General features: G+C 31.4%; 3 protein-coding genes across 8 annotated transcripts; 1 reads left to right on the plus strand and 2 right to left on the minus strand.

The window, feature by feature from the left end:
- Window positions 1-1,456: 1,456 nt before the first annotated feature.
- Window positions 1,457-16,141, minus strand: LOC130655674 (polycystin-2-like). 5 transcript variants are annotated; one of them, XM_057458454.1, is made up of 20 exons: window positions 16,004-16,141; window positions 12,249-12,369; window positions 9,195-9,331; window positions 8,580-8,646; window positions 7,237-7,307; window positions 6,327-6,508; window positions 5,779-5,895; window positions 5,656-5,709; window positions 5,473-5,531; window positions 5,239-5,393; window positions 5,039-5,137; window positions 4,827-4,962; window positions 4,662-4,750; window positions 3,899-4,298; window positions 3,643-3,824; window positions 3,172-3,522; window positions 2,876-2,993; window positions 2,631-2,791; window positions 2,184-2,559; window positions 1,457-1,799 (listed from the first exon to the last, which is right to left on the minus strand). In XM_057458454.1, the coding sequence occupies exons 6-20, from the start codon at window positions 6,496-6,498 to the stop codon at window positions 1,788-1,790; spliced, it is 2,481 nt and encodes an 826-aa protein (XP_057314437.1). In that variant the 5' UTR covers window positions 6,499-6,508; window positions 7,237-7,307; window positions 8,580-8,646; window positions 9,195-9,331; window positions 12,249-12,369; window positions 16,004-16,141; the 3' UTR covers window positions 1,457-1,787. The 5 variants fall into 5 exon arrangements, with proteins under 5 accessions (XP_057314437.1, XP_057314438.1, XP_057314435.1 ...); XM_057458455.1 differs by lacking the exon at window positions 12,249-12,369 and having other exon boundaries at window positions 16,004-16,130; XM_057458452.1 differs by lacking the exon at window positions 16,004-16,141 and having other exon boundaries at window positions 12,249-12,374.
- Window positions 7,656-17,450, plus strand: LOC130655676 (uncharacterized). Its single transcript, XM_057458459.1, has 3 exons — window positions 7,656-7,824; window positions 9,005-9,059; window positions 16,954-17,450. The coding sequence occupies exons 1-3, from the start codon at window positions 7,819-7,821 to the stop codon at window positions 17,448-17,450; spliced, it is 558 nt and encodes a 185-aa protein (XP_057314442.1). The 5' UTR covers window positions 7,656-7,818.
- Window positions 16,787-24,643, minus strand: LOC130655675 (probable serine/threonine-protein kinase DDB_G0291350). 2 transcript variants are annotated; one of them, XM_057458457.1, is made up of 9 exons: window positions 24,449-24,643; window positions 23,200-23,249; window positions 23,085-23,120; window positions 22,201-22,326; window positions 21,947-22,096; window positions 21,116-21,204; window positions 18,961-19,017; window positions 18,718-18,879; window positions 16,787-18,065 (listed from the first exon to the last, which is right to left on the minus strand). In XM_057458457.1, the coding sequence occupies exons 1-9, from the start codon at window positions 24,534-24,536 to the stop codon at window positions 17,948-17,950; spliced, it is 876 nt and encodes a 291-aa protein (XP_057314440.1). In that variant the 5' UTR covers window positions 24,537-24,643; the 3' UTR covers window positions 16,787-17,947. The 2 variants fall into 2 exon arrangements, with proteins under 2 accessions (XP_057314440.1, XP_057314441.1); XM_057458458.1 differs by lacking the exon at window positions 24,449-24,643 and having other exon boundaries at window positions 23,085-23,132.
- Between the last annotated feature and the right edge of the window lie 465 nt (window positions 24,644-25,108).

Below are 25,108 nucleotides of genomic sequence, written 5' to 3' on the forward strand. Positions count from 1 at the left end.
GTGTACTCACATGGTTGTAGCGACAAGTAAGTAGGAAGTTTATTACCAACTTTCTGAATAAAAAACACTTGCTGAGTCAAACTGTAAACAACAAAATCTCTTTATATATAAATCTCTTGCAGTGTTGTTGCTACAGTTTCTACATCTTGGCAGACTTTTTTAACTGAAGTCCTACAATGAGCCAGAAGGGCTTGACGCGGAAAATGTAAACATTCAACAAGGTCTATATGTTGGCATAAACCCTCTCAGTAGCTAACTAGTTACCTAAGACCAAAGCAGCTTTTGAAGAGAGAACGGGTTGGGACGACTACTTTGCCTGAAAAAATGCAGACACATTTTTTATCCATCATCCAAAATGCACTTTCATTTTCAGTTTCCCGCGCTTGCCTCACTCTTACAGTTTATTTTGTCCCCAGGGATCTTTTTCTTTTTCGTGGTGTGCGGTCTCGAAAAAGGCGAGGGGGACTTCACATATTTGCATGAAATGATGCATTGGTTTTTATGTAAACTATGGAACAAAGTTTCCGCGCAAAGGTAAAATTGATTTCTTAAGTTTCGTTTAATCTTCTTTATTTAACTATTTATTCCTCTATTTACTTGTTAAATTATCTTGTTACGCAACCTTATCGAAAAAAAAACTGAAAGAACATTCCAGGCTGCGAAGTGTATAAAAATATTGCTGAGATTTTCGTGTGAAAATAAACGCTTCATAATAATACTCCTGTCCAGTAAAGGGATTCAATAAGAATGTTTTAAAACATTTCGCAAACACAATTTGTAACGAAGTAAATGCTGCAACGTTGTTCAAAATACAACGGCTGAAGTTAATATTCGTCCTTCAACCTTGATGGAAAGGTGCACAAACATTTGCAGTCACAATCAGGTCTTGATAAGACTTATTAAGGTTGCAGACCAGCTGATGTCATAGACGTATTGGAGAAAGCAAGAGAAACTGGTTGCACATCAATGAACCTAATTTAATTGTAGTATCGCTCTTTCAAAAATTACATGTTCATCAAATATTGTTGTTTTAATTGTGAACGGATTTCGATTTTTATTCTCGGGTTTTAATTTTCACAGGCTGCTATTTTTGCAATCTGATAAAAACAGAAAAGTCACGGATTTCTGACGCATACTATTCCTAATAAAAATATTTTTTTAGTGGTTTAATTTTTACCATATTGCAGTTTAATAAATTTTCACAAACGCTATTGTTGCAATACTTCTAAGCAATCGAAAATTGAACACTTGTTCCTTCGTCACCAACTGCAACCAGATTCTCAACCGCACAACACTTCCTTTTTCCCCTTTCTTGCTGGTATTCTCAGAAAAAAGATTTGCCCTTACAAAATACACAAATAGTGACAATGGCTTCTGCAGGACGTCATACGTGTGGCTCCGAATAAAAACAGGTAGTTGCTATCCAGTTTAAAGTATCGGATAATAAAAATCTCAATAAAGTGTTCAGGATATTTCATAAATATTCGATTTACAAATACTTTCAACGTGTATATAAAATTTTTACAGGTGACCAAATAAACTAACCACATTAATTAGCAGTGAGAAAAATGCTTTTTTTAAAAAAAACAAATCGTCAGGTAAAGTATTAACTGTCGCAGGGATATACCTTCAAGCAAAGTATTAATTGTCAAACGGATATCCCTTTAATAATTTCTTTTATTTACATTCTGTTACATTTACAGTCACATTCTGATAAAAAATTGTGTGGTATCTAGAAAAGCGTTTCAAATTCTTTCGTTTTTAAATTGTGTTCATCTTCTAAATCTTTAGTTGGAAACCTAAAAGGAAATAATTCATGATCTCCTCATAATTATAAAGAGAGAAATTTTTAGTTCAAAATAATAAAATGTATTAAAAAGGGGATGGCCACAGATAGTTTAATTTGGAATTCGCTTTTCCTGAGTTCTATCGAAAACCTTTTTAATTTGTCGCCTCCCTGATCAATAGGTCAATAGGTAAAGCAATCAAGAACAAGTAACTTTAACATATTTGTCACAAATCTATACGTAAAACGAATTAAAAATTTTAAAAAGTATTTAGTTTGCAGATGAAACAAGGAAAAGATTATGTAAAATTCTAAAACTTTTAGGCAGAAGAGGTGGAATTTCAGGATAAAACAGGGCTGTTGCAACCCTGCAATAAGAAATATAACGTTAACTTACATTTACCGAGGCAGAACTTCCTTTACTAACTGGCGCGCTAAAGCTGTCAGAAGCTGATTGCTCTTCTGGATTCTTACCCTGCTTTGGGGATGCTCGCGATAAACTGCTATCTGCTCTTGATCCAAAAGAGTTAGTAGACGAGCCATTGCGTTTAACAGAAGACTTGCTGCCCCAAGAGCTACTTTCGGCTGCAAGGATTTCCTCAGCATCTTCAACCTTGGCTTCATATTCAGAAATACTTTCTATCAATCGACTCATCGTATCACGTCGTTTCGCTTTAGCTTGATCCATAGCCTCGAGCTTCATCAAGACGCTTTCTACTTTTGAAACGATACTACTGACGCTTTGCTCGGCTCTGTCCACACGTTTAAAAAGCCTGTAAATTGAAAAAATGTCATAGGCAACGCTAGTGTGCAGGCTAGCATACTCGGGAGAATAAATTCTTACATTTTATATTCTTCGTATCCAATTTCACGCTCACTATCATCCTCCTCCTCCTCAGATTCACTGCTCTCCTCAACATCTTCATTTCTAAGGGCAAGTTTGCTTAATACTTTAGTTGGGTCAGCCCGTGCCTTCACGTCATTAATTTCTTCTGAAATATCCGCCTAGAAAATTGGAAAAAGACTATACAGTTTCCAATGTACTACTCGGCAAGAAATTTTAAAAAGTACTGAGTTATGATTGCTTACGTGCTGTCCTTCTAAATCATTCATCATTTTGATTCTCTCGTGTTCGTTTAATATACGGTCGCCATCAACGTCGTATTTCGCAAATATCGCTTCAATATCCGCATCGTGATGGCCACGACTAAATTGAAAAAGCGTATACAATTTCGTTACGTACAATCTAACTCTGCCTGGGTGTTCATCCAAAGGAAAAGTTATTTGGGTAAGGGTGTTTAGTCGAACCTTTACGGATGTATAGTTTATGAAGCCTTTAAAAAAATTTTAAAAAAATAAATTTACTGAAAATAAAGCAAGCTTACGCTTTCAACTCAGTTCGCCATTCGTCATACTCAATCATGTTGTCGTTATTTGTATCAGCTGCCATTAGAGCTTTGCGAATATCATCGACCTTGTTCTGTTTCAAATTCAAATCATCGACCATTTTATCATAACCTTTCTTAAAAATCTGTCCAACATCAACAGCGTCATCTTCATCCATTTCCTCCTTCACTTCGGCGTAGGTATCATTAATGATAGCCAAGAACATGTTTAATAACACAAAAAACACGAAAAAGATGTACGCCACGAAATAAATTGGTCCCCACAGCCGGTTCGCTGCTTGCAGTGCAGCAAAGTCAAAATCTCCAAGAATGATGCGAAATAAAGTGAAACTAAATGAAACCAAAACAGAATATAGATTTTAGAAAAACTCGTGAAACAAACGGTATGTCTTTGTCATGCTTTGTCTGCTCGACGTTTAAACGTTTTTATCCTGGCCTATTGGCACTTACCATGCAATGTAAAAGACATGGAAATCTTTTGCTTGTGAACCAAAGCAAAGGACGCCCCAATGCGCAAACGAAAAGAAAATCAAGAAAAACATGACGGTAAATGCAGCCACGTCGCCAGCACTTCTACTTAGGGTACCTTGGAGATGAGCCATCGTTTGGTTGAAACTGATAAACTTGAAAATCTAAAACAAGGCGTTGAGCACTATAACCTGATGACTCGCAATATTATAAACCATTGCCAAATTAAATCTGATACCTTTATCCACGAAAAGAAGCAAGCCACAGCAACAATATCATTAAACAATTCCTGCCAGTATGCAAGCAATTCGAAGTTTGCGAACTGCGTTCTGTTGTCCAAGATGTCCTTCAAAACTGTTCCCACTTTGAACGTACGATACAAATTAATGCAGACCACCGCATAACCCAGTAAAATTACCCACAAATCAATGAAGTTCCAGAAATTTTTGAAGTACTTCTTTTTGAGCTTCTTCATTTCAATTATTTCTTCAACGGTGTAAAAAATCAAATATAAAATGAGAATGCCCTCACAAGCCATGACAAAGTAGTCAGTGGCCGTTACATAGCGAAGTAACTTTATGGTGATAATTTTTCTAAACGTCACACAACCTCCTGTAGGCGTGAACTCGAACAGCAATCTAAATATGCCGACAAAAGAGACAATGATGACAACGCAATCAACAACAACAATAACAACAACAATAATAAAAATAGCAAGTATTTTTAAAAGAAACACGATGTTTCTTAATTTGACGCTGAGATTATAGATACTTTCAACTGCTAACCCACAAAAAATATTGAGAACATTGAGAAAGCAAATTAATAGATCAACAGGTAGCTTGCTAAAAGGAATTTTTTTAAGGCTATAATATATTATATATTTTTAGAAAATCTCCTCAAAGTTTAAGAGAAATCCAGTCTGTACACAAAAATTTTGTTTTTTGTACAAAAAAAAAACGTGTAGCAATTTCTCCTGTTCACGTGTAACAAAATTCTCTTACTTTACAATGCTAAACAAATTAATGTTGGCATTGTACACCGTAAAATCGATAAATACTGCACTTGTGCCACGATCCAGCCATAGATTTTGCTAAAAATAAAAACAATGATTGTCCCAGAAATTTTTTTTTAAAATTAGTTAATTAAAAACTAAATAAAAAATTTACCTTTAAGGCTGATATAATTTTTTCAGAACCAGCTCTGCTTTCCTCAAGCAACTGTGTGTAGCCACCACCTCCATACGTTGTACGACGGCCGAGAAAATCCCGACCTTCCAATTGCTCTGCTGATCGATAATTCCAACTGAAAAAAAATAAATTAAAATACCGAGTTGCACGCTCGTTAACACAATTTACTGCAATACTAAGAAGTCACTTACGCTGTGGCATTATTCGGCCGAAGTTGCACCTTGCTTTCCGCTTCTTCAGAAAAGTAAGCGTAGCATACATCAATTGTCTTTTGCATGGTGGGATGAATTCTAAAAAACAAAATCTTAGAAGTAATAAATTCAAAAGCAGGATAAAAAGTAAACTTAAACTCGTAGGGCTCATTACAAACATAAAAAAATAGCGAGCGTACTTGCACGTGTTTTTCCTAACACGAACCTGCCGCAAACGCGGTCGACCAAATAGTTTGTTTTCAGAAAAGATATATCCGATTTCTGTGTAATGCACATCGGAGCCATCATAGTTTTGCTCCTTATACAATCCATCAAGCAGGCCATTTTCTACGTACTAAAAAAAAGAAAAAAGATTATAATTTATGCCGAAAAAAAGAACAAGCCTGTACAAAAAATATGGAAGAAGAACTTACGTCCCAAAACTCATATTCGTTTTTAAGACCGTCAAAACCAGGTCCATCTACGAATAATCCTAAATATTTAGATGATAAGATGTTACATAATGTACTTCTAGAAACACTTACAGGTATAATTAGGCCCGATTTTAACAAAAAATAAACAAAATAACAGCTATAAATAGTATCTATCAATGTTACCTTGCATGACTTTTGTCAGGTAATACATCGTCGAATCCAGCATAAGAAACGCCACTATAAAAATTAGAGTTTTAAAAAAGGAATAAGATGCCCAGAATTATTAACAAAAAATATGTCACTTACCTAAACAAATGACAATAACGTAACCAAGATAGATCACAAGTTCTCGAATAGTAACACGAACGAAAGAATCACGATCGTCTTCATCAGTGTCTGCAATTTCAGTGGTACTCCAAAAACCTGAAGAAAAAACAGATTAAAATCCGTCATATCAATGATAATGTTAGAGCTTTGCTTGATCAATAATTGAGGTTTCTCACAAGTATTTTTTTTCTCATGAGTATGAGGCTTAAACACGCATCAAACAATTCATATATTTCAGCAAAACATCCTGCTTTTTGAAAACCATAGCACTTCCTTTAGATATTTCGTAAACCTTATAAATCATAATCATAATCAATTATAAATCAACTTCTAAAAGGTTTCCTCAAAAAACGAAAAAGACAACAAAAAAGCTACTACCAGAAAAGAGAACCAAAATCAAAAAAATCATCCAGAAAATAAAAAATTACAATTCTCAGTTTTTCAAAAGTTTTCCTGACCCTTTTTTTAAGCCCTACAAAAATATTTACTTTTTACTTAACCTGTAAAACAAAGCAGAGTTTTTTTACCCTTTATCCCTCTTGTAAATCTAGTGAAACCAGAAACGACTTCTGGTTCCTCCTTGAGATGAGGGTCACTTTTTGGATTGTCATCCAAATCATCCTTCCAGGAAACGGAAGATTTCGGTCGTTCTGTATCACGAAGACTTTTTACAGAAGAACGTAACTTGACTGAGCTCATAGTGACAATGCTAAAATGAAAAACAAAACAAATCAGTATCAACGAATATGTGCATACAAAATTGTAATTTATATATGTTTGTATCTAAAGTGCAACACACACTACGTTGACTGATGTAAACGTCCACAACAAATTTACGTTGCAACGTTATTTAAGTTACAACAAATTTAATAATTCTACAGCAAACAGCTTCTAAAAAAAATTTCTTATAAAGTTTTTTCAAAACTGCAGAATCAAACGAATGGTGAATTATGTTCAACGAAATTTTTGTACATTCTTCACAATTAAAAATAAATATTTTTGGCTACACATATAAATCTTACCAACTTTTTAAAAATTTCTCAATATGTGTTTTAAATTTTCTTCACCAATTTTATCGAAAAAGCATTGAAGGAGATAGAAAAAAAAAATAGTAAGTTAATAAATTAATATAATTGAAATGAAGTTTCAATCATTCATGACATTCAACAAGTTGTCAAATCGCACAAGATTTCAATTCATTCACCATCAATATTTAAATGCAAACACCTGTTGAATCTTTATCTGCTAAGGATACAGTCCAAAAGAAACTGAAACGTTAGGAAGTGTGTATGTTCCTTTGACATTTAAGTTGTTTTTTTATATATTTTTTATTAATCTATTTAGCGCTAGGGAATTGGAAATTAATATTGTTTTAACAACTAGTATAATAGTTCACTGATGCACAAAAACTATGAGCTATCCATAATAAATGTTTACCTTCTTTGCTACACAACATTTTGGATATGAATATATCATATCTTGGATATAAAGTTGCCATGACAACAAACCTAATATATAAAAATTTAATAAGAAAATTACCCAGATACCATAATTGTTACTAGAAGAAGAACATAAATACTGCATGAGGCTCAAAGTATGGCAAAAATATGACAAACAATCCATTCAATCACAATCTCTAAATTAAAATTTTAATTTAAAGATTGTGGTAGAAATTTAATTTTTCTCTTCTCGTCAGTATTCAATGATGATTTACTTTCAAAATAACTCTAACTTCTGTAATCTCAAATATTTAATCTAAGCTACAAGTTACGTATGAGTCATAGTTATTGTATGCTAAGGTTTCAGCTACATTGTATAATGACGAACCACTTAGATTTCGCATAAGGGTTGAAATATTTTTATATTTGTTGTCCAACAAAATATCAGCATAAAAAAATAAGCATTTACAGAAAATGGTTTTTAAATTCAGTTAGAAGTTTAACATAACAACAAAAAAGGGGTGGTGAAATGGTTAACTAAAAAGTTCATGCTTAGGTGGTGGGCTCAAATAGATTATGAATGAAGGTAAAGATATTCTTAAAGTTGTTCTTCTATCCTATATAAACACTTATAAGGCAAGAAAAAAATTGCTTGTCTTAACTAAGAACTTAATAAATTCATGATCTAGCATTTTCTCTATCAATTAAGCGCCTCTCTTTTAAAAAAATTTCAAAATAAGCTCTTTACAATAAAGTATTCCCACATGCCTAACCAAATATACGTTTATCACAAAGGGGGAACTTATTCAAGTTTCACGGCTTGAACAGAGCGTGTCTAACTTATGATTTAAACTATTGTAAATTTATGTGTTTGTTTTATCCTCATTATAGCATTTAATAAATTACTTGTACTCGCTGAATTAGTAGTAAAAAAATCTTTTTTTTTATAACTGTAGAAGGTCTGACTAACTTGACAGCGCAGGGAATCTAAAAATTGTGGCTCAGCAATTGCTCTTATTTTATTATACATTTACCAATATACTAATTTTCTTAAAGGAATGATAGTTGTTCACAGTGGAGTTGAATGTTGCAGAGGTTTTTAGACACAAGCTAATCATAAACACAGTTTCACAAAAACAGAACCATAAAACAGATCAATAATTGAGTCCTCAATAGAACTTTTTGTCGCAGAACGCTTGCCAATGGTAGAGCCAATGGTAGAGCTTAGATTGCATTTTTTTAGTTTCTTAAAGAAAGTGGCCTAACAAACCTAATATATCTTCTGGACGAAAGACCTCTAGACAAATCTAAGTGTATTTAAAAATATACATCACAGGGTACCTTTTTTATGTTGCCAATTATGCAGGCTTTCCTGAATGCTGCTGTTACTTCCCCATGTTGCTTGATGCTGTAAAAATGTAGTCAAAATAAACAAATTAATGATGAAATTAAAATCGTGAATTTAGTCTGCAAATTCTTTCAAAAATAAGAGGTTATATATTGAATATAAAGTCTTGTTTGGTCAGGTATTTTAAATGTTTGATATTTTTTTAACAATCCATGCAGTAATTATGTTTTTATTATTATCATTATTATTATTATTATTATTATTATTATTATTATTATTATTATTATTATTATTATTATTATTATTATTATTATTATTATTATTATTATTATTATTATTATTATTATTATTATTATTATTATTTTAATAACCTAAAAACAGTTTAAAAGATTTTTAGTACATTTCTAATACATTTTAGAAATCTAGAAAAGTCTACATTATTGCAGTACAAGTCTGCATTGATTTAGTGCAGGGTAAGTAAGTATATTTTTTATGAATTTCTTTATTATTTATATATTTTTACTAAAACACCATAACAGAAACAAACTTGAGATCAGAAAACGATACCATCATTAGAGTCTAATTAAAAAAGCTAATTGCTTACTTACTGCATGTTTGCAAACCCTTGTTTCTCATCAACAGGGGTTGGCCAGAGTAACATGTTGCTGCGTTATGTTTCTTGTGAATTTCTTTGGTGAGTCTGATTCTTTTCCCATTGTGCTGAACATTATTCATCAAGTGTGTCCTGTGCCAACCAAGAGAAACTTATATAAAAAATCTAATATTTCTGTAGAATATCCTAAGGAAACAAATTTTCATGACCAGAAACGAGTTAAAACTGAAAGGCATATTTCGCGGAAGAAACCTCCCCTAATCGGGGCTATAAAAATTTTTTAGAACAGCAAATGTGGATATTTTTATAAATATTTAGGTCTTTTTGTTTTCAAATGTAGGTCACAAAACTATAATTATAATTAGTCTAGATGGGCAAATTTCTTCAACAAAAATTTCTTAACATAAAAATTTCTTCCCTCAAAATTGTGGTCTTTGTAATAATATCATACATATTATTACAAAGACCACAACTTTTGCTAAGCTTCAGTATTCTTAAAAATCACTTATGAGGTTAAATATATTCCTTAAATTAATTAAAGATGATATGTATTGCTATATAGCTAGAGAGTTAGCAGCGGAAACTAACTCTTTCAATAAAGCAACAAACAGGGTTATGCTATTTGATGGTGAGATTTAGATTTTTCTACATGGCAAAATGGTGTAAACAAACACAAGAAAGAACGGTGACAATGAAATCAATGCAAAGATTTATTTCGTCAACAATGAGACACATTACACTTAAATAACTTTACATTAGGCATATATTTATAACCAGCGACTGATCTGGTGTTGAATGTTAGGTCTTAACAGCTTAAGTTAATACATGTAAACTGCACCACATATCTGGTGGAGCACATTGTAAAAGGATTCTTCACGCCAAACATCTTTTAAATTATTCAAGAAATAACTTGCCTACAACAGTTGTTCAAATAAAAGTATATGGTGCAGCGTATTGTAACCCATCATTTATCACATGCATTAGCTTTGATTTTCTTTTAGTCTCTTTGGCTCTATTACTTTTAATATTATTTTATCATTATTTTTTTGTATAAGGAGGTTATAAGGACAGACTTGATACAGAGGAAGGTGAGTTTAGATCTAACACAGTCCAGATCAGATTGCAAGAGGGTCATTAATCTACCCCGTCCAACCCATGCTAGCATGGAAAACGGACGTTAAGCCGAGAATGATGATGATGATGATGATGATGATGATGATGATTTTCTCTGTAATATATTTTTAGTTTATTTTATTGGGATGAAGAGCCATTGTAAATGGATAAGCCCTGAAATTATATTTTACTTCCTTACTTACTTAATCACTCATAACAAAAACCATTGCCCATTTTTTTCATCTTTTCAAACTCTTGTAAAGGATGCAAAAAAAACTTTACTACAAGTTCACGTAACATAAAAACACATGCTACAAACTGCAAAAATAACCACCCAGCATTTTTTATTTTGGTTTCCATGACCGCGCTGTGAACCGAACTACGGACCTTGTGATTACGAAGCGAACTCCATAAGCACAAGAGCACGTGCCACATCGCGACTATCATGATACATCTTTTAAATATTATAATAACACTTAATTAATGTGATGAGAGAATAAAGCCATTGAATATAAATAATTGTTTTTTTTGTTGTTTTTCTAAATCAAAAATTTTTTTCGTCATTGTAAGCTTCTTTCTTGTTTAGACAACTCTAACTTCATAACAACCTCCTTTGTAAGATCATTATATATTTTTAAAATTACGCTTGCTAAAATCTAAGACTTTTAGTCGATAAAGGAAAAATAATAAAAACAAGGTAGAATACGTTTGTTGTAACACCTTCCTCTGTTATGGTTTTAAAAAAAATAATTTTAATGCCACAAAAGACTTTAAATATTGACAACTTATCTTGAAGAATCTTGTTAATAGCAAATAAAGCTCCGAGAAAAATATGGAGAAGGTAACAGTTTGTTGAAGCTACATTTTTGATACTTGTTTGTGTAAGAAGGTCAGTTTTGTCGACGTAATAAATTAATTTTCACGGCATGCCGACCAAGGAAAGAATATAGGTCGGCATGTGCAAGCTGACTTCAATTTAATGAAGGTCGTTTTTCAGGTCGGCATTGCCGAGTGCTGACCTAGATTCACAGGGCTGCAACTGTAAAAAGATTTAGCACTTAAATTTAGATTTTGTTATAAAACTGTGCAAAAAACATTAAAAGAACACTTTTTATCAAAATAACTTTTGTTTTTTTCATTATTTTAAGTGGGAGAAAAATAACTTGCTGTATAAATTTCAAAACAACTCAAATATAACTTGTTGCATAACTTTTAAAACAACACAAGTGTATTCTGTATAACTTTAAAAAAATATTTGCTGTATAACTTTCAAAGCAACAAAGAAAAATTCTTGCTGCATACTTTTAAAAACAAGTTTTTGGGCATGCAAGTATTTTCATCCTTTCACCTTGAGCCCTGGTTACATTTTTTTAGTGCGACAAATTATTATTATTATTTTCTTTGCAACTAAAAAATATAAACTGTGTGTGTTATGCAAAAATACATAGAAAAATATGCTTGTCATAACACCCTCCTACGTTGTTATATTTTTATTATTTTCTTTGTTGTTCTGACCATACATTCCCGATAAAATTATTTTTATTTTGTGGACCGTAAGCTACTATTTACTTTGCCTGTAGAACAATCAATTATTTTTTTTGCCTTATTTCTAAAATCCAATATTCAATAAAAATATATTATAAGATGCACGATTAATGGTGACAATCGTGATTGCTCGTTATTTCTTTATATATAGCGACTATCGCTAAATTCTTTAATAACATTTTTTCTATTGCGATCATTTGTGTCACACATGATACGCGCTCACAATGTTAGGTGTCCTGATTCCAGTACTGTACATTATTAGCAATTAAATCTTTGAATACATGAGCAGTAAGAAAAATCCAGAATAGATTTAAATATCATTATTAATTTAGACAGCTGGAATTGCAAGAATTAAAAAACTTATAAGAAAAATGAATATAATAACTTTTACCCTGCATGTGCATTAAATATCAATATCCACTTATGTAATTTATTGTAAACTGGATACATGATGATTATGGCAGCTTGTTTTCAAGAGAGTTAATTTGATTGCTGAAAAGATTTTTCTTTGTCTAAAGTAAAAATAATCTTGTGTATTATATGTTATGTATATTTTTTAATTTGTCAAACCATGTTCTTGACAAAAAACCTTGTATTTAATAGAAGGGGAAATAGTTTTAAGAGACAGTCTCATGAAGATATGCACAGAGTTCTATTTATGTATGATGCCATGAACAAACATATACAGTACAGTCTGAATGTAAGCTTACGCTTACACGTTATACAAACCTTTTGCAAGTCGGAAGCCCTTTTATCTTCTGTTTATCATAATTACATTTTTAGATCTTTGCAAGAGTGTTTTTTCATTTACAATTCAATTAGAGCAATTTTTTTAAAAAAATTGACCAAACCAATATATATATATATATACAAATTTTATATACTGATTATTTGTGTTTGTGCTTTTTTAGTTTAGGACTACAATTTAAGGTGCACAAGTTCATAAGATTTTAAATCCTGATTTAAAAGTTATTCACTTTTTTTTGAAGCTTGAGATTTTTTTGTATCTATTTTTTTCAGACATCCTCTAAATTTAAAGACAAAAAATCCAGAAAGAGCAAAATGTCTGACTTTGGCCATTCCATTGAGGAGACAATCTTCTAATACAAGATTTGTGCCATTCTTGGTTTGGCTTACTAAACTACTCCAGTATTTCTCTGATCAGAATGTCATGTGGTACAACTATCAGTTAAGGGAAAATATGGACGTTTCATGGTCAAACTCTCAAAAAAGAAGATTGATTAAGCAAGAACTATAACTACCTAGGTACGGTACTGGAATAGGGACACCTAACATCGTGAGCGCGTATCATACGCGACACGAACGATCCGCGATCCTATCGTGACCATCGCGATAGTAAAAATGTTAACGAAGAGCTTCGCAATAGTCGTGATGTAAAAAAAATAACAATGCTATTGCGAACGTCACTATTAATCATGATTGTCGCGATGGATTGTGAATAACATTAATAATAATAAAAATAAATGTGTATAGCTAATCTTGTGTCTTTGTTTTTGTTTTTTAACATTTAAAAATTCTTTTGCAACTTGTATTTTTATTAGAAATTGGATTTTAGAAATAAGGTGACTCCAGCTTAATTACTTGTTCTACGCGCAAAGTGGATATTAGTTTACGGTCTAACGGTCAGCGAAATAAAACTAATTTTATCGAGAATGTATAAATGGTCGGAACAAAAAAATAAAGAAAACAAAAACGGAGGAGGGTGTTACGACAAGCATATTTTTCTATGTATGTTTTGCTTGTATAAGCGAATGTTAAATTAGCAAATATCTGATTTAATGAAAGTTCATGGAAAAATAAAAATGTAAGGTCGGAACAACAACAAAAAATAATAATTAAAAAATAACAACGGAAGAGGGTGTTACGACAACTGTTTTTTATGTATTTTTGCATAACGCACGCAGTTTATATTTTTTAGTGGTAAAGGAAAAATAATAATAATTTGTCTCACTAAAAAAATGGAACTAGTACTCAAGGTGAAAAGATAAAAAGTTTTTTTGTGTTGTTTTGAAAGCTGTATAGCAAGAATTATTTTTGTGCTGTTTCGAAAATTATACAGAATATACCTGCGTTGTTTTGAAAGATATACAGCAGATTATACTTAGGCTGGTTCGAAATTAATACAGCAAGTTATTATTTTCCCATTTAAAATAATAAAATAATTTAATAATTTAAAATAATTTAAAATAAATAATAAATAAACAACAAATTTATTTTAATAAAAAAGTTAAGTGTTCTTTTAATGTTTCTTGCGCAGTCAATATTTAAAGTCTTTTGCGACATTAAAATTATTTATTTATTTCATAACGAAGTAGGGTGTTCCGACATGCGTATTTTACGTTGTTTTAATTATTGTTCTAATATTATTGAAAAAGATTTAATGATAAGATAATAATTATATTTCCTAAATTATATTGACTAAAAAATTTAAGATTTTAGCAAGCAGCGTAATTTTAAACATATATTAATCATAACGAAGGAGGGTGTTACAACATTCAGAATCTTTTTTTCAAGAGATGGGAAAAGAAAATGTTTTTTGTTGATATTTTAATTATTTTTGTTATTGTGAAAGTTAGGGTCGGGCGGGCCTTTTTCGCATATGAAGTAATATTTTATATTTGTTTTGAAAGGTAGAATAATAAGCTTACTTGTTTTGAAAAGATTTTATATCCTTGAAATTATTTTGATATCTGCGATGTCTAATGCTTGCTGTCTCTAATACGGTGCGATTTAAACAAAGAATATTAAAATCTTTATGCAAGGTAATACATGTATTCTCTTCCAGCTTTTCTCCCAGTAAAGTTGTAAACTCCAAACAACACTTGCATTCTTCAACAGTCATTAACTCGTGTATATCACATTTTGTACACTTACACCAATGTAAGTTTTCTAACCTGCTTGAGTCTAAATCCTCATCTTCGTCGTCGTCTGAAATATCATTCGCAGTTTTTGATGAACAAATGTTTTTCAACTGACTTTCAGTATATTCAGGTTCGTTATCATAACACCCTTTGCAAATACTTTCATCTGTTTCAGAACTATATACTTCACTATGTTCACTAGCACAACTACTTTCTTCACTGCTATCCATGACTAAGTGATTTTGAGTCTTGCGGCTCATACGTCATAATTCTGTATGGTTCACAAGGAACCGTGAATGGAGTACACGGTTAATTTCAGAAAACCTTAGAACTTTAATGGGCTAAAACAGCCTAAATAATGAAAATTAAGAGTTAATTTTTTTTCAATAGTTTATTTAGATGTTATACAACGTTCTTAATTTTTTTTTAATAACATTTTTTTTTGACCTTAGTTTCCCTTTAAAAGAAATAAAAAACAATTATTCATATTTAATTGCGCTATTCTCTCATGACATTAATTATGTGACTTTTATAATGTTTAAAGATGTATCATGACGGTCGTGATATGGATCGCGAAAGTCACGATGCATCGTGAAAGTTGACCCGACAATGGATTGCAACCTTCACGATACTAAAAAATTTTACTATCGCGACAGCATTGTGAATCATGCGTGACGCGCATGATACGCGATCCACGATGTTAGGTGTCCTGATTCCAGTACTGTATCTAAATTAAACTGATAGATAAATGTGCATATTTTACATGGCTAGGCCCACAAATATCGAGGGATATACCCTGTCTATTATTTCCAGGAGGGACCATGGCTTAGATGGAGAGTCCTAGAGTATTTAATGCTCATTTTGAGCTACACAGACCCAATTAGGGCCCGCGCTCTACTAGACAACTCTCAGCAACATCCAACAGCCTACACAATGTGCCATCTTCCCAATTTTCCTCACATGGCTTGGGTTAACCCAGGGCTATATTATCATTCACTCGCCCGTGTTGAATCAGCGTCAAGAGGAATCGAACCCCGGTCTCCCGCTCAGAGTACAAAAGCTATAACCACTAATCTACCGCGCCTCAAACCAAAGCTAAGTAAAGCTAAATTAGCAAAAACTCCCCTAAAAGTAAGCAATGTCAGGTTTAAAATTAAAAAAACATATGCTGTGAAACATTCAGCCCCTATTTACGGTGAGGCGCCCGGTTGAACAGCATGTTTTTCCTTAAAACATAATAATTGCTCCCCTTAATAATACGTACCTGTGTGTAATTGGTGTCTGACAACTGCCCACGTTTTCACACAGGCCTTCAACATTAAGTTAAGGAGGGGGTGTTTTGATGTAAATTGTTATTATTTCTCTTCAAATATTGAGTTGTCTCATTTAATTTCGTGAACGGTGTTGTAGCTGCAATCGTGTGCATAAATTTGGGGGAAAATATAATTTTGTTTTCAAGCTTCTTCTGAAAAAGGGGCCGCTTCTTGTCAAAAACACGCACCCGCAGCGATGGTAGGCGAAACTTTCACTCAACTTGAATCTCACTCAAGCTGCTCGTTTTTTCGAAATAAAGTGCTCAGCGATTTACCGCCACAACGATAAAAACAAACACACCAGAGGATAACCATGATGTATATTAGAATAATACACAGAACACAAAGTCCCGTTGGTGATATGACATACCAAAATACTACAATAAGAATATCATCTTTGTTATTCCTCTTTTTGTCATCGTCCAAAATTACAAATAAAAGAAGCACTTTAAACTATGGGTAATCGCAACATCCTGATGTTGTCTAATGTTTACACATGTAAACGGTATCGTCAAACACACAGCTGCGAGAACAGAAAATCAGCCACATAAGCACTCCAGAACAAATAAATTTTGGTTTGATTTTAATTTAAACTTCAAATGTATGCTGTTTCTTTCAGTAAAAATGTTATCGGATTTAAGCTACGTCAAACTTTTACAGAAAAGTTTTCGTATCATTAAATCAGGTAGTATTTTTGTCGGTAAGTTTACCGTGAGTTCCTCCCGCATAACACTTTCTTTCGGCCTTAGTTTAACATTCATTTCTTCTTCGCTCGCAGTTTTGTTTCAAGACACGGAAAAAATGATCGATTTTTGGAAACATTCTTGTACATCTCTCTATTTATCATCAGGTAACATTAACACAAAACGTCTCACAAATTTATTTCTTTTTCTTATACTAGAATATACATTTTACAAAATGACTTCAAGTGAAGCAACACAAAATAATAATATCAAAGAAATATATGAAAAACAAGCTGCTTTTTTGGAAATGAAACGAAGTAATTATAAAATAAAGGAGGCTAGGTTAATGGCTATAAAAGAAGAAAAAAAGAATCTTGTAAAAAAGATCGAAGAAATACAACAAAAATTGAATCCAGTTACCTTTCTTGTTGAATCAACTCAACAAGAACAAATTCAAACAAACATAGCATTGACTCAAAGACCTGGGAATGACACCTTGCAACTGAAATATAGCAGCATTCAAAGAGATTTAGAAAAATATTGTGGCGAAGAAAAAAAATTAGAAGATATAATGCAATCTGTGTATGACAATATTATGTCGTTAGACGCAAAAATATCCAAACAATATTCCATGTTATTTTTATTAAAGGACGAGTTGTTCGAAGAGGAAACGAAACTATTGATCGCAAAAAGAAATTTACTGGCGAAAACGTGAAGTGTAGTTTATTCTAATAAATCGACATTAGTTGAAGTGCACATACCGTGTTGTCACAAATATTCACAAAAATAGAGTTTGCTACTCCAAAATAACATCAAATGCCTTTTTGCGGTTGATCAAGTTTAATGGAATTCGTCAAAGATGTTTATACTTTTTACTGAAATATAGAACAGGTTTTTAAAAATACATCTTGCCATTTCTAGAAATTAAACCTAGGTTCTAAGAATATCGCGGAATTCCTTTTCAAAACTTTTTACATTTTCGCGGAATAAAATTTGGCGGTTCTAGACTTCCAAGTATTTGCAAATAAACTTAAATATTTTGGGGGATTTAATTTCGCAAATTTTTGAAAATACAGTAAAAGGAGCTAACATTTCTGACAATAAAGTCCTTCATCATCTGTTGCAATATAAAGACATAAGCAGGCGATAATTATAAAAAAAAATTATAAAAATTAAAATAAATATCTATGAATGTATATGTACATAAATTCGTCATTTTTGCTCATTATTAATTTCATTAATCATTTCGATAATTTCTAATGCTGACGGACGTTCAACTGGATCATTTTTTAAAATATTAACTATTAATTTGTTGAAATGGTCGGAATATCTAAAACAAAGAAAGAAACATTTACCTTAAGTTGACTAATTTTTAAGATTATTTTTCGGGAATAAGTCAATTTCAGAATTCGCCAAGAGTTTTTCGGGCGAATGGACCATTTTCGATACCAAGGTACAAAAACATGGTGAAAAAGCCTAAGCCTAAAAAGAGGAACATTATAGGTACTTGTACCCGAATATTAACATCGCCAAGGTCAGCAAAGAAAAGTCAAGCAATTAGTGGTAGAACCAATGGGTTGAAAAGATATTCCTTTTAAATGAAAAAAAAACGTAATAAAAAAAAGCTTGTTAGTGCTTTTAGTGAGTAAGGAGAAAAAAGAAAACAATAAATTTGTTTTTAAAAAATTGCAAAGATTAAATTTAGCGAATAAGTCATAAAATTCCATTACATGCTACAACATCCCAAATTAATTTTTTAATGCTGATGTCCACTAAATTCTATAGAAAATGAATGTGACAAAAAGATAAAATGTCGTCTTGAAATGTTGGAAAACTAGAAAAATTGGCAAAATTGAGTTCGCATGCTAGAATTTTCAAAAGCGAAAATTGTAATTTCTCATTCAGGCGAAATGGCTAAGAAGTGTTTCAAACATAAGAGCGGATATTGGTTTTTTTACTCGAAACAATATACCAGTACTTACCTCGTGTCATCAGTTTTTATTTTTGGACTAACTGCAGAAAGCGCTGTTCCATCACAAGGACTATCTCCATAGGCCAGTGCATATAATGTACATCCTAACGACCAAATATCAGTCTTCTCATTAATAATACATTCAGATGGAACTTCAAACAACTCAGGAGCCCTTAAAAATTTAAAAATAATAAGGATCTCAAAAAAAGATAAGATAAAACAAACAAACAAGCAAAAATACTAATATGGCTACCTGAAAGCCGCAGTACAATCTTGAGCAGCAAGCTCTTGGAGTGCTAAAGCCTCTTGCCTAAAATGAAAAGTAATTGAACCAATAGGAATAACAACCTGGCTTGACCTTGCATTCCTACAATATTTATTCCTATAAATAAAGTGTAGATTATGAATTTTCTAGTTTGCGAAGGTCAAAAAAAATTGGCTGGAGCGCAACAGGCCTTTTCATTAATTATTGCACAATTCCGCGCGTCATTTTAAAAACGAAGCAAGTGGTGTCAAATGTTTTCATAAACAAAACAAAATGTCTCAAACAACTACGAAGAAAAAATATAGTTCTGGTAGAAGGCAATGTGCTGTTGAAAATAGAAGCGTTTTTTTATTCGAAGACGAATTAATATCGTCTAATTAAACACCTTGGAGAGACTTGTCGCAGATTAAAGGATGGAGCTAAGCCTTCGTTAGGTGAAATTGTTGAAGAATTAAGTAGAAAAAACATCGCCTAAGAAAAGTTAAAAAAGCATGTTAATGTTATGAAACAAATGTAAACACTGATGGTTCTAGAAAAAGTGAAAATGATCTACAAATTTTCGTGAATTTCATTCGAAATTTACTAATAGTTCCTGATTCACAAAAAGTTCTTCCGCAAAATAAATCAATAATGCTCATTCGCGAAATTTAATTCCTGATGATGAATACGATTCTGAACAACATGCATTGCAATCATTATCTTCCTTACCTACCTTAAGAACATAAATTGTCGTGGTATAAATTGCTGCGCTCAAAATCGCAAAAATTAATTTCGCAAAATTATTGAAAACATGCGAAAACTTAATAATTATAATATCGCAAAATGTAACAAAAATAATATCCATACGAACAAAGCTTAATCTTAACCGTAGAGTTTTAGGTTTATTAGTATAAAAGACTACTGAGACGGTAAAAATTTTGTATAAAAAAAAGATGTAAGAGTAGTCAAAACATTTTTATTGAAAACAAGTAAAACCTCGCCATGTTAATAATGTAATCTCCTTAATAATTTGAATGGCTTTTTGAATAAAAATATTAAAAAAAAGAAATTTTTGAATTTCCGCGCCCGAAGGCGTAGGAAATTCTTTAAAACCGTCGTTTTTTTCTTTTGGAGCATTTTTTGAGAAAAAATCGACCCTGGGATTACACGTTCCTCCGTCACAGATGTAAACTTCGTACCCAAGCTCCCTAACTACTGGGAACTCATCTAAATGACGTTTCAGGACAAAATTAGTATTTGTTTTCGACAAAATTTGGCACAGTTAACAAAAAAAGTATGCTGAACATAATGGTGACATAATAATTTTGATTTTTTGCCACCTTAAATGTCATTTTAAGACAAAGTTGGTCAAAAAATTAAAACTACTTTATTTTCAACAAAAATTGGCAAAGTTAACAAAAAAAGTATGCTGAACATAATGGTGACATCGAAATTTTGACTTTTGTCACCTAAATGCCATTTTAGGCCAAAATTGATCCAAAAATTAAAACCACTTCATTTTCGGCTAAATTTGGCACAGTTAAGAAATAAAGTATGCTGAAAATGATGATGGTACAAAAGTTTGAATTTTTGTCAACTAAATGCCGTTTAAAAGACCACAAACGTTTCAATCGCAAGACTTTTAACCATGAATGATAGGCTGTATTTTTTGTTAGCAATTTATTTTAAAATGTGAGTTTATTATGACACGTTTCGATTTGTTTGCGTTTGTTGTAAGATATAATGTCACTTGTGTGCTTTATCTTCAGAGTTTCATGTACCAAACCTCCTCGAATGTTTAGCACAATAACACAACGAATTAGAAGGTTTTCATCAAATATTTTGGTACCGAGCGGAAATTCTTAGAGCCCCCAGGGCTTCTTGTTTATTATTAATTTTGGAGAAATTTTGACACCGCTTGCCTTTATTTATTAAAAAGCGTCTTATGTTTAGGTAAAAAAGTCAGGAAAAAACATTGGTAAATTGCATTACATTTAGTCACTTTTTACAGACTAAATTTTAACTGATTTTTTAAAGAATTATTTTTAGCTCAGTTCATCAATGAATACTTTGATTTGAAGTTACTTTGTGTTTTTCTCTTCGCAAAAGAGAAGCAAATGATGCTAATACAAATATATAAACTTATAACGCAATTATAAGTTACCTTGAGTTTATCCTAACAACAGCTTCGCGACAGCTTCCTAAATCCATTAATATTGCTGTCGAGTTTTCCGCAATCAACAAGTTGTGAGGCTAAAACAAAAACAAAAACAAAATACAAATAAAATATTTATAAAAACAAGAAACCAAGGAACAATTTTGAGACTTCTTTTGTAAGTGTTTCAAAGATAAATATCTCTTCAAGAGTTGTATCAGTGCATCACCGACTTCAATTTTAGACTTCAAAATTAAAACGAAAAAATTGTCTGTTTGTTGTTTTCTTTGAATAAATAAATAAAAAAATGATTCGAATAATATTGTACTAATCAGCAGCTGAATATCATCATGAACACATACAGGTAGAGGCACCTTTAAAGCATACCAAGGAAAGAAAATATAATGGGAAAAAGTTGGACGAAAATTTCTGTCAAATTTCTGCTAAAATTTATTTCTTCCCACTAATTTTTTTTCACTTATTCTCCAAATTAAATACTTGTCAAATTTTTTATCACAATTTAACAATTTTCGAGTATTTCTACACAAGGTTTGAACTTATTGCCAAAAAACTTATTTTTTAAAAAAATAAGTTTTTTGGCAATCGATAAATTAAATTTCCACCAAAAACTGCTTTTGTGCCGTTAAATTACTGCTGAAAATAATTTTTTTATTATCCACCGAATTAATTCCACATTTCCACTAATTTTCATCCTGCAAAATTTTCATCCTGCAAAATTTTGTTTCCTTAAGTTTTGCTCTGTTTATACAAAAAGTAATGCATATTTAACCAACTCTTTTGAGTTCACTCAGTTTTTTCTTTTAAAGTGCTTTATCTTACCTTGATATCTCTGTGAGCCATGGGAGGATCATGAGAATGGAAAGCATGTACTGCACTGCAAAGTGATTTAAATATTGAAAGAATCTCCACTTCAGGTATAGGTTTTTTTGTGATTTTTGACACTTCTATTATCTCTTGTACAGATCCCAGCTATGTAATAAAAATTGAGCCTTAGCAAATAATCTAGGATACTATATTCTTTATTGTATTTACTTATTATATATCTTGAATACATTTACAAGACAACAGTTTACCTTGTGATAAGGAAATAACAATCTTGCTTCACTGCCATTGGAGTTTTGCACAATTTCATAATCAACTAGTGGCATCACATGGGAGTGCTTGATAGACTGGTGGGCTTTTATTTCTCTGTTTATCATCTAAAAATGGTTTAATTTTGACTAAACTTAAAAAGGCGCAAGAAAAGCCTTACGTCATAAATGTGCGAAAACAAAGTGGATTTTTATTTTAAGCACTGATGTTGCTTATGTACATGTGTAAAAATTTCTTGTTGTGGCAAGTTTTGATAAACAAGTGCATTGTTTGACATTGACCTTGTTGAAATAACAATAGACAAGAATGCAATAATGGTGTTCTATGGACCCCTGATGGTACTAATTTCTGTTGGAGGCTTTTTGTGCTGACTTTGACCAAATGAAATTATGTACTCATGAAAGATTATTCAAGATACCTTTCTCGAAAATTAATACCCACAAAAAAAACAAGAAATGGAAATTTTATCTAAAAAGAGATCCATCTCATTTGTATGAAAATAGAATGGTGGCACCAAAATAATAACAAGAAATCATCAAAAGCATACTTGTGTAAATATTTCATTGGAAAAACCATTTCTTTTGAAAATATTTTCAGGCCTGGAAATTTGTGAGTCTAAGGAAACGATCCATTGTTATCGTGATTTGAAGCTGACGGAAACGATCAAAACGTTGTTTTTTTTCCGCGAAGTAGACTTTGTGTACTACCTGTGAAACATTTTCAAACAATCATCCGCAAAACTATCTACCCATTAAAATTAGTACTATTCAGGTATGCCAGAAAGCAACATTATGCCCAAATCCCAATTATGCCCAAAGTAACTTAAGTGCCCTTTAACAAAATAACTAAAAATATTAGAACATACCTCCTTGTGTTCAGGCACTTGGATAAGAACTCGTTTCTAAACAGTATACTACAAGACAATATTTCTTCCTTCATTAAATGGACATAGTTATGTCAGGCTGTTTATAGGTACTTACCAATGCATATGAATCTGATCCCCTTTTAACCAACTGAACAAATGAGAAAGCTAAAAAAAGATAGAAATATCTAAAGCAAAGATAAAATATATATTATTTTGTTGAACAACACTTGTAAAGTATATATATACCATCTAAAGCAATAACTTTTGTTTCTACAAAACACAGTCTTATTTGCAGTTTAACATGCTATCAACACTGTCATATTAAAAATTGTTGAGGCTAAACCCAACAGTTACATACTGTACATGGTCATGTTCATAAAGAGGCTCTATTTTGACCTCTCATTTTCAATCTGTTAATCTTTTCACTTTTGTGTCTCTTCGCGATAAATGGATTTTTTTAATCCTGGTAAATAATGTTTCAAAAATAATGAAAAATTTATTGAAAAAAGATTGGGGGAATGCTAAAATTTCACAATTGACATAATCATTGCAATGGTATATATAGTTAGTTAGGTTGACCAAAGTCAAAAAAAGCTCAAATTATAATACCTCAAACACAAATATAATCTAATATGCTGAGATATACAAGACCAATGAAAATATATGATCAAAAAAAACTTTCAACCAAAGCAATAAACTATATCTTAACTTTAACAAAAAATCTCTTTTTTACTTTCATAGCTACTTTTAAATGGCTAACAAAACCAATTTTAAGTACCAAAATTGTTAATACTAACAATTGGAAATGGATAAAGAAAAAGTGCAGTATATACAGAAGAAGAAAATGCTAAAGCCATTAACAAGTATTAAAATTGAGGTCTTCAGATTATTAAGATCTATAGAAGCTTCATTAAGAACAGAATATAACATGCTAAAGTTTTAACAAAACATTGTAGACAAATTCCTGATTCAAGAAATTTATTCGAGAAATACGTTATCAATGGTACTAAAGTGGCCGAACAAAAGACATAACAATGTAGTTTTTTTTCATAATATCTTCCCTGAATGCAAATTTTCTGGGAGAAATTTTATAGTCAATAGAGTTATAACAAAAATAATTTTATACATTTTCTTTTGAGTGCAACACCACTTCCTTTAATTTATGAACATTATATTAGCACTTGAGGTTGGAAAATGATAACATTTGATAAACAAATTTATTTAAGGGCATATATAACTAATTAAGTGCCAAGAAAACAGGCTTAGATTTTTTTCTCTATGTGCTTCTTTATTAATAAAAGTCTTGGGACCAAAATTAACTATATATATGTATAGCAAGACAATTAAAAAAATGTCACATATACCTCCCTCACCAACACTTTTAATAACATCATATCGCACACCATTCAAGCTAACAGTTTCTTTCCAGTATAAACACAGCAGCTGACCCATATTACATTTCTTTACATAAGAATTTACATTTACCACACCAAATCCTTAGATTTAGTCAAATGAAGCGTATCTTTTACTTGCTAAAGATCGAGATTAACATATTATTTTTTAAAAAAATCAAAGCAATGGCTTCATCCTTAAAAGCCTTTTAGAAGTTTACAATAGCCCACACACAATGCAATGAGAAGTTTACCAATACTTGAAAGACCGCTTATATAATATGTTAACATGCACTTATATATACATATTTACACCATTTTAAAAAAACCTGTCTTGGCTATTTTTTTCAAAAAATTGATCCTTGCATAATTCTCAACACTGTAAATTTCCAAAGTGATCTGCAAAAATAAAACTATTTTTTTCTTTAGAAGATCAGAGTTGTTAAACATTGTTAAATACATTATTCATTTTTGCGTCAAATAATTGATATATATATATCTAAAAATATAAAGTTTGTTCGATCTGTGAATTTTACGTTCAGTAGGTAAATCTGATTTGTAAAAAAAGACTGACTTTTGAATTGCAATTAACTGGCTAAAAATTCAAACACAACTGATGAACTTGGTATACAT

This window comes from Hydractinia symbiolongicarpus, chromosome 8, assembly GCF_029227915.1.
Source record: "Hydractinia symbiolongicarpus strain clone_291-10 chromosome 8, HSymV2.1, whole genome shotgun sequence".
Lineage (NCBI taxonomy): Eukaryota > Metazoa > Cnidaria > Hydrozoa > Anthoathecata > Hydractiniidae > Hydractinia > Hydractinia symbiolongicarpus.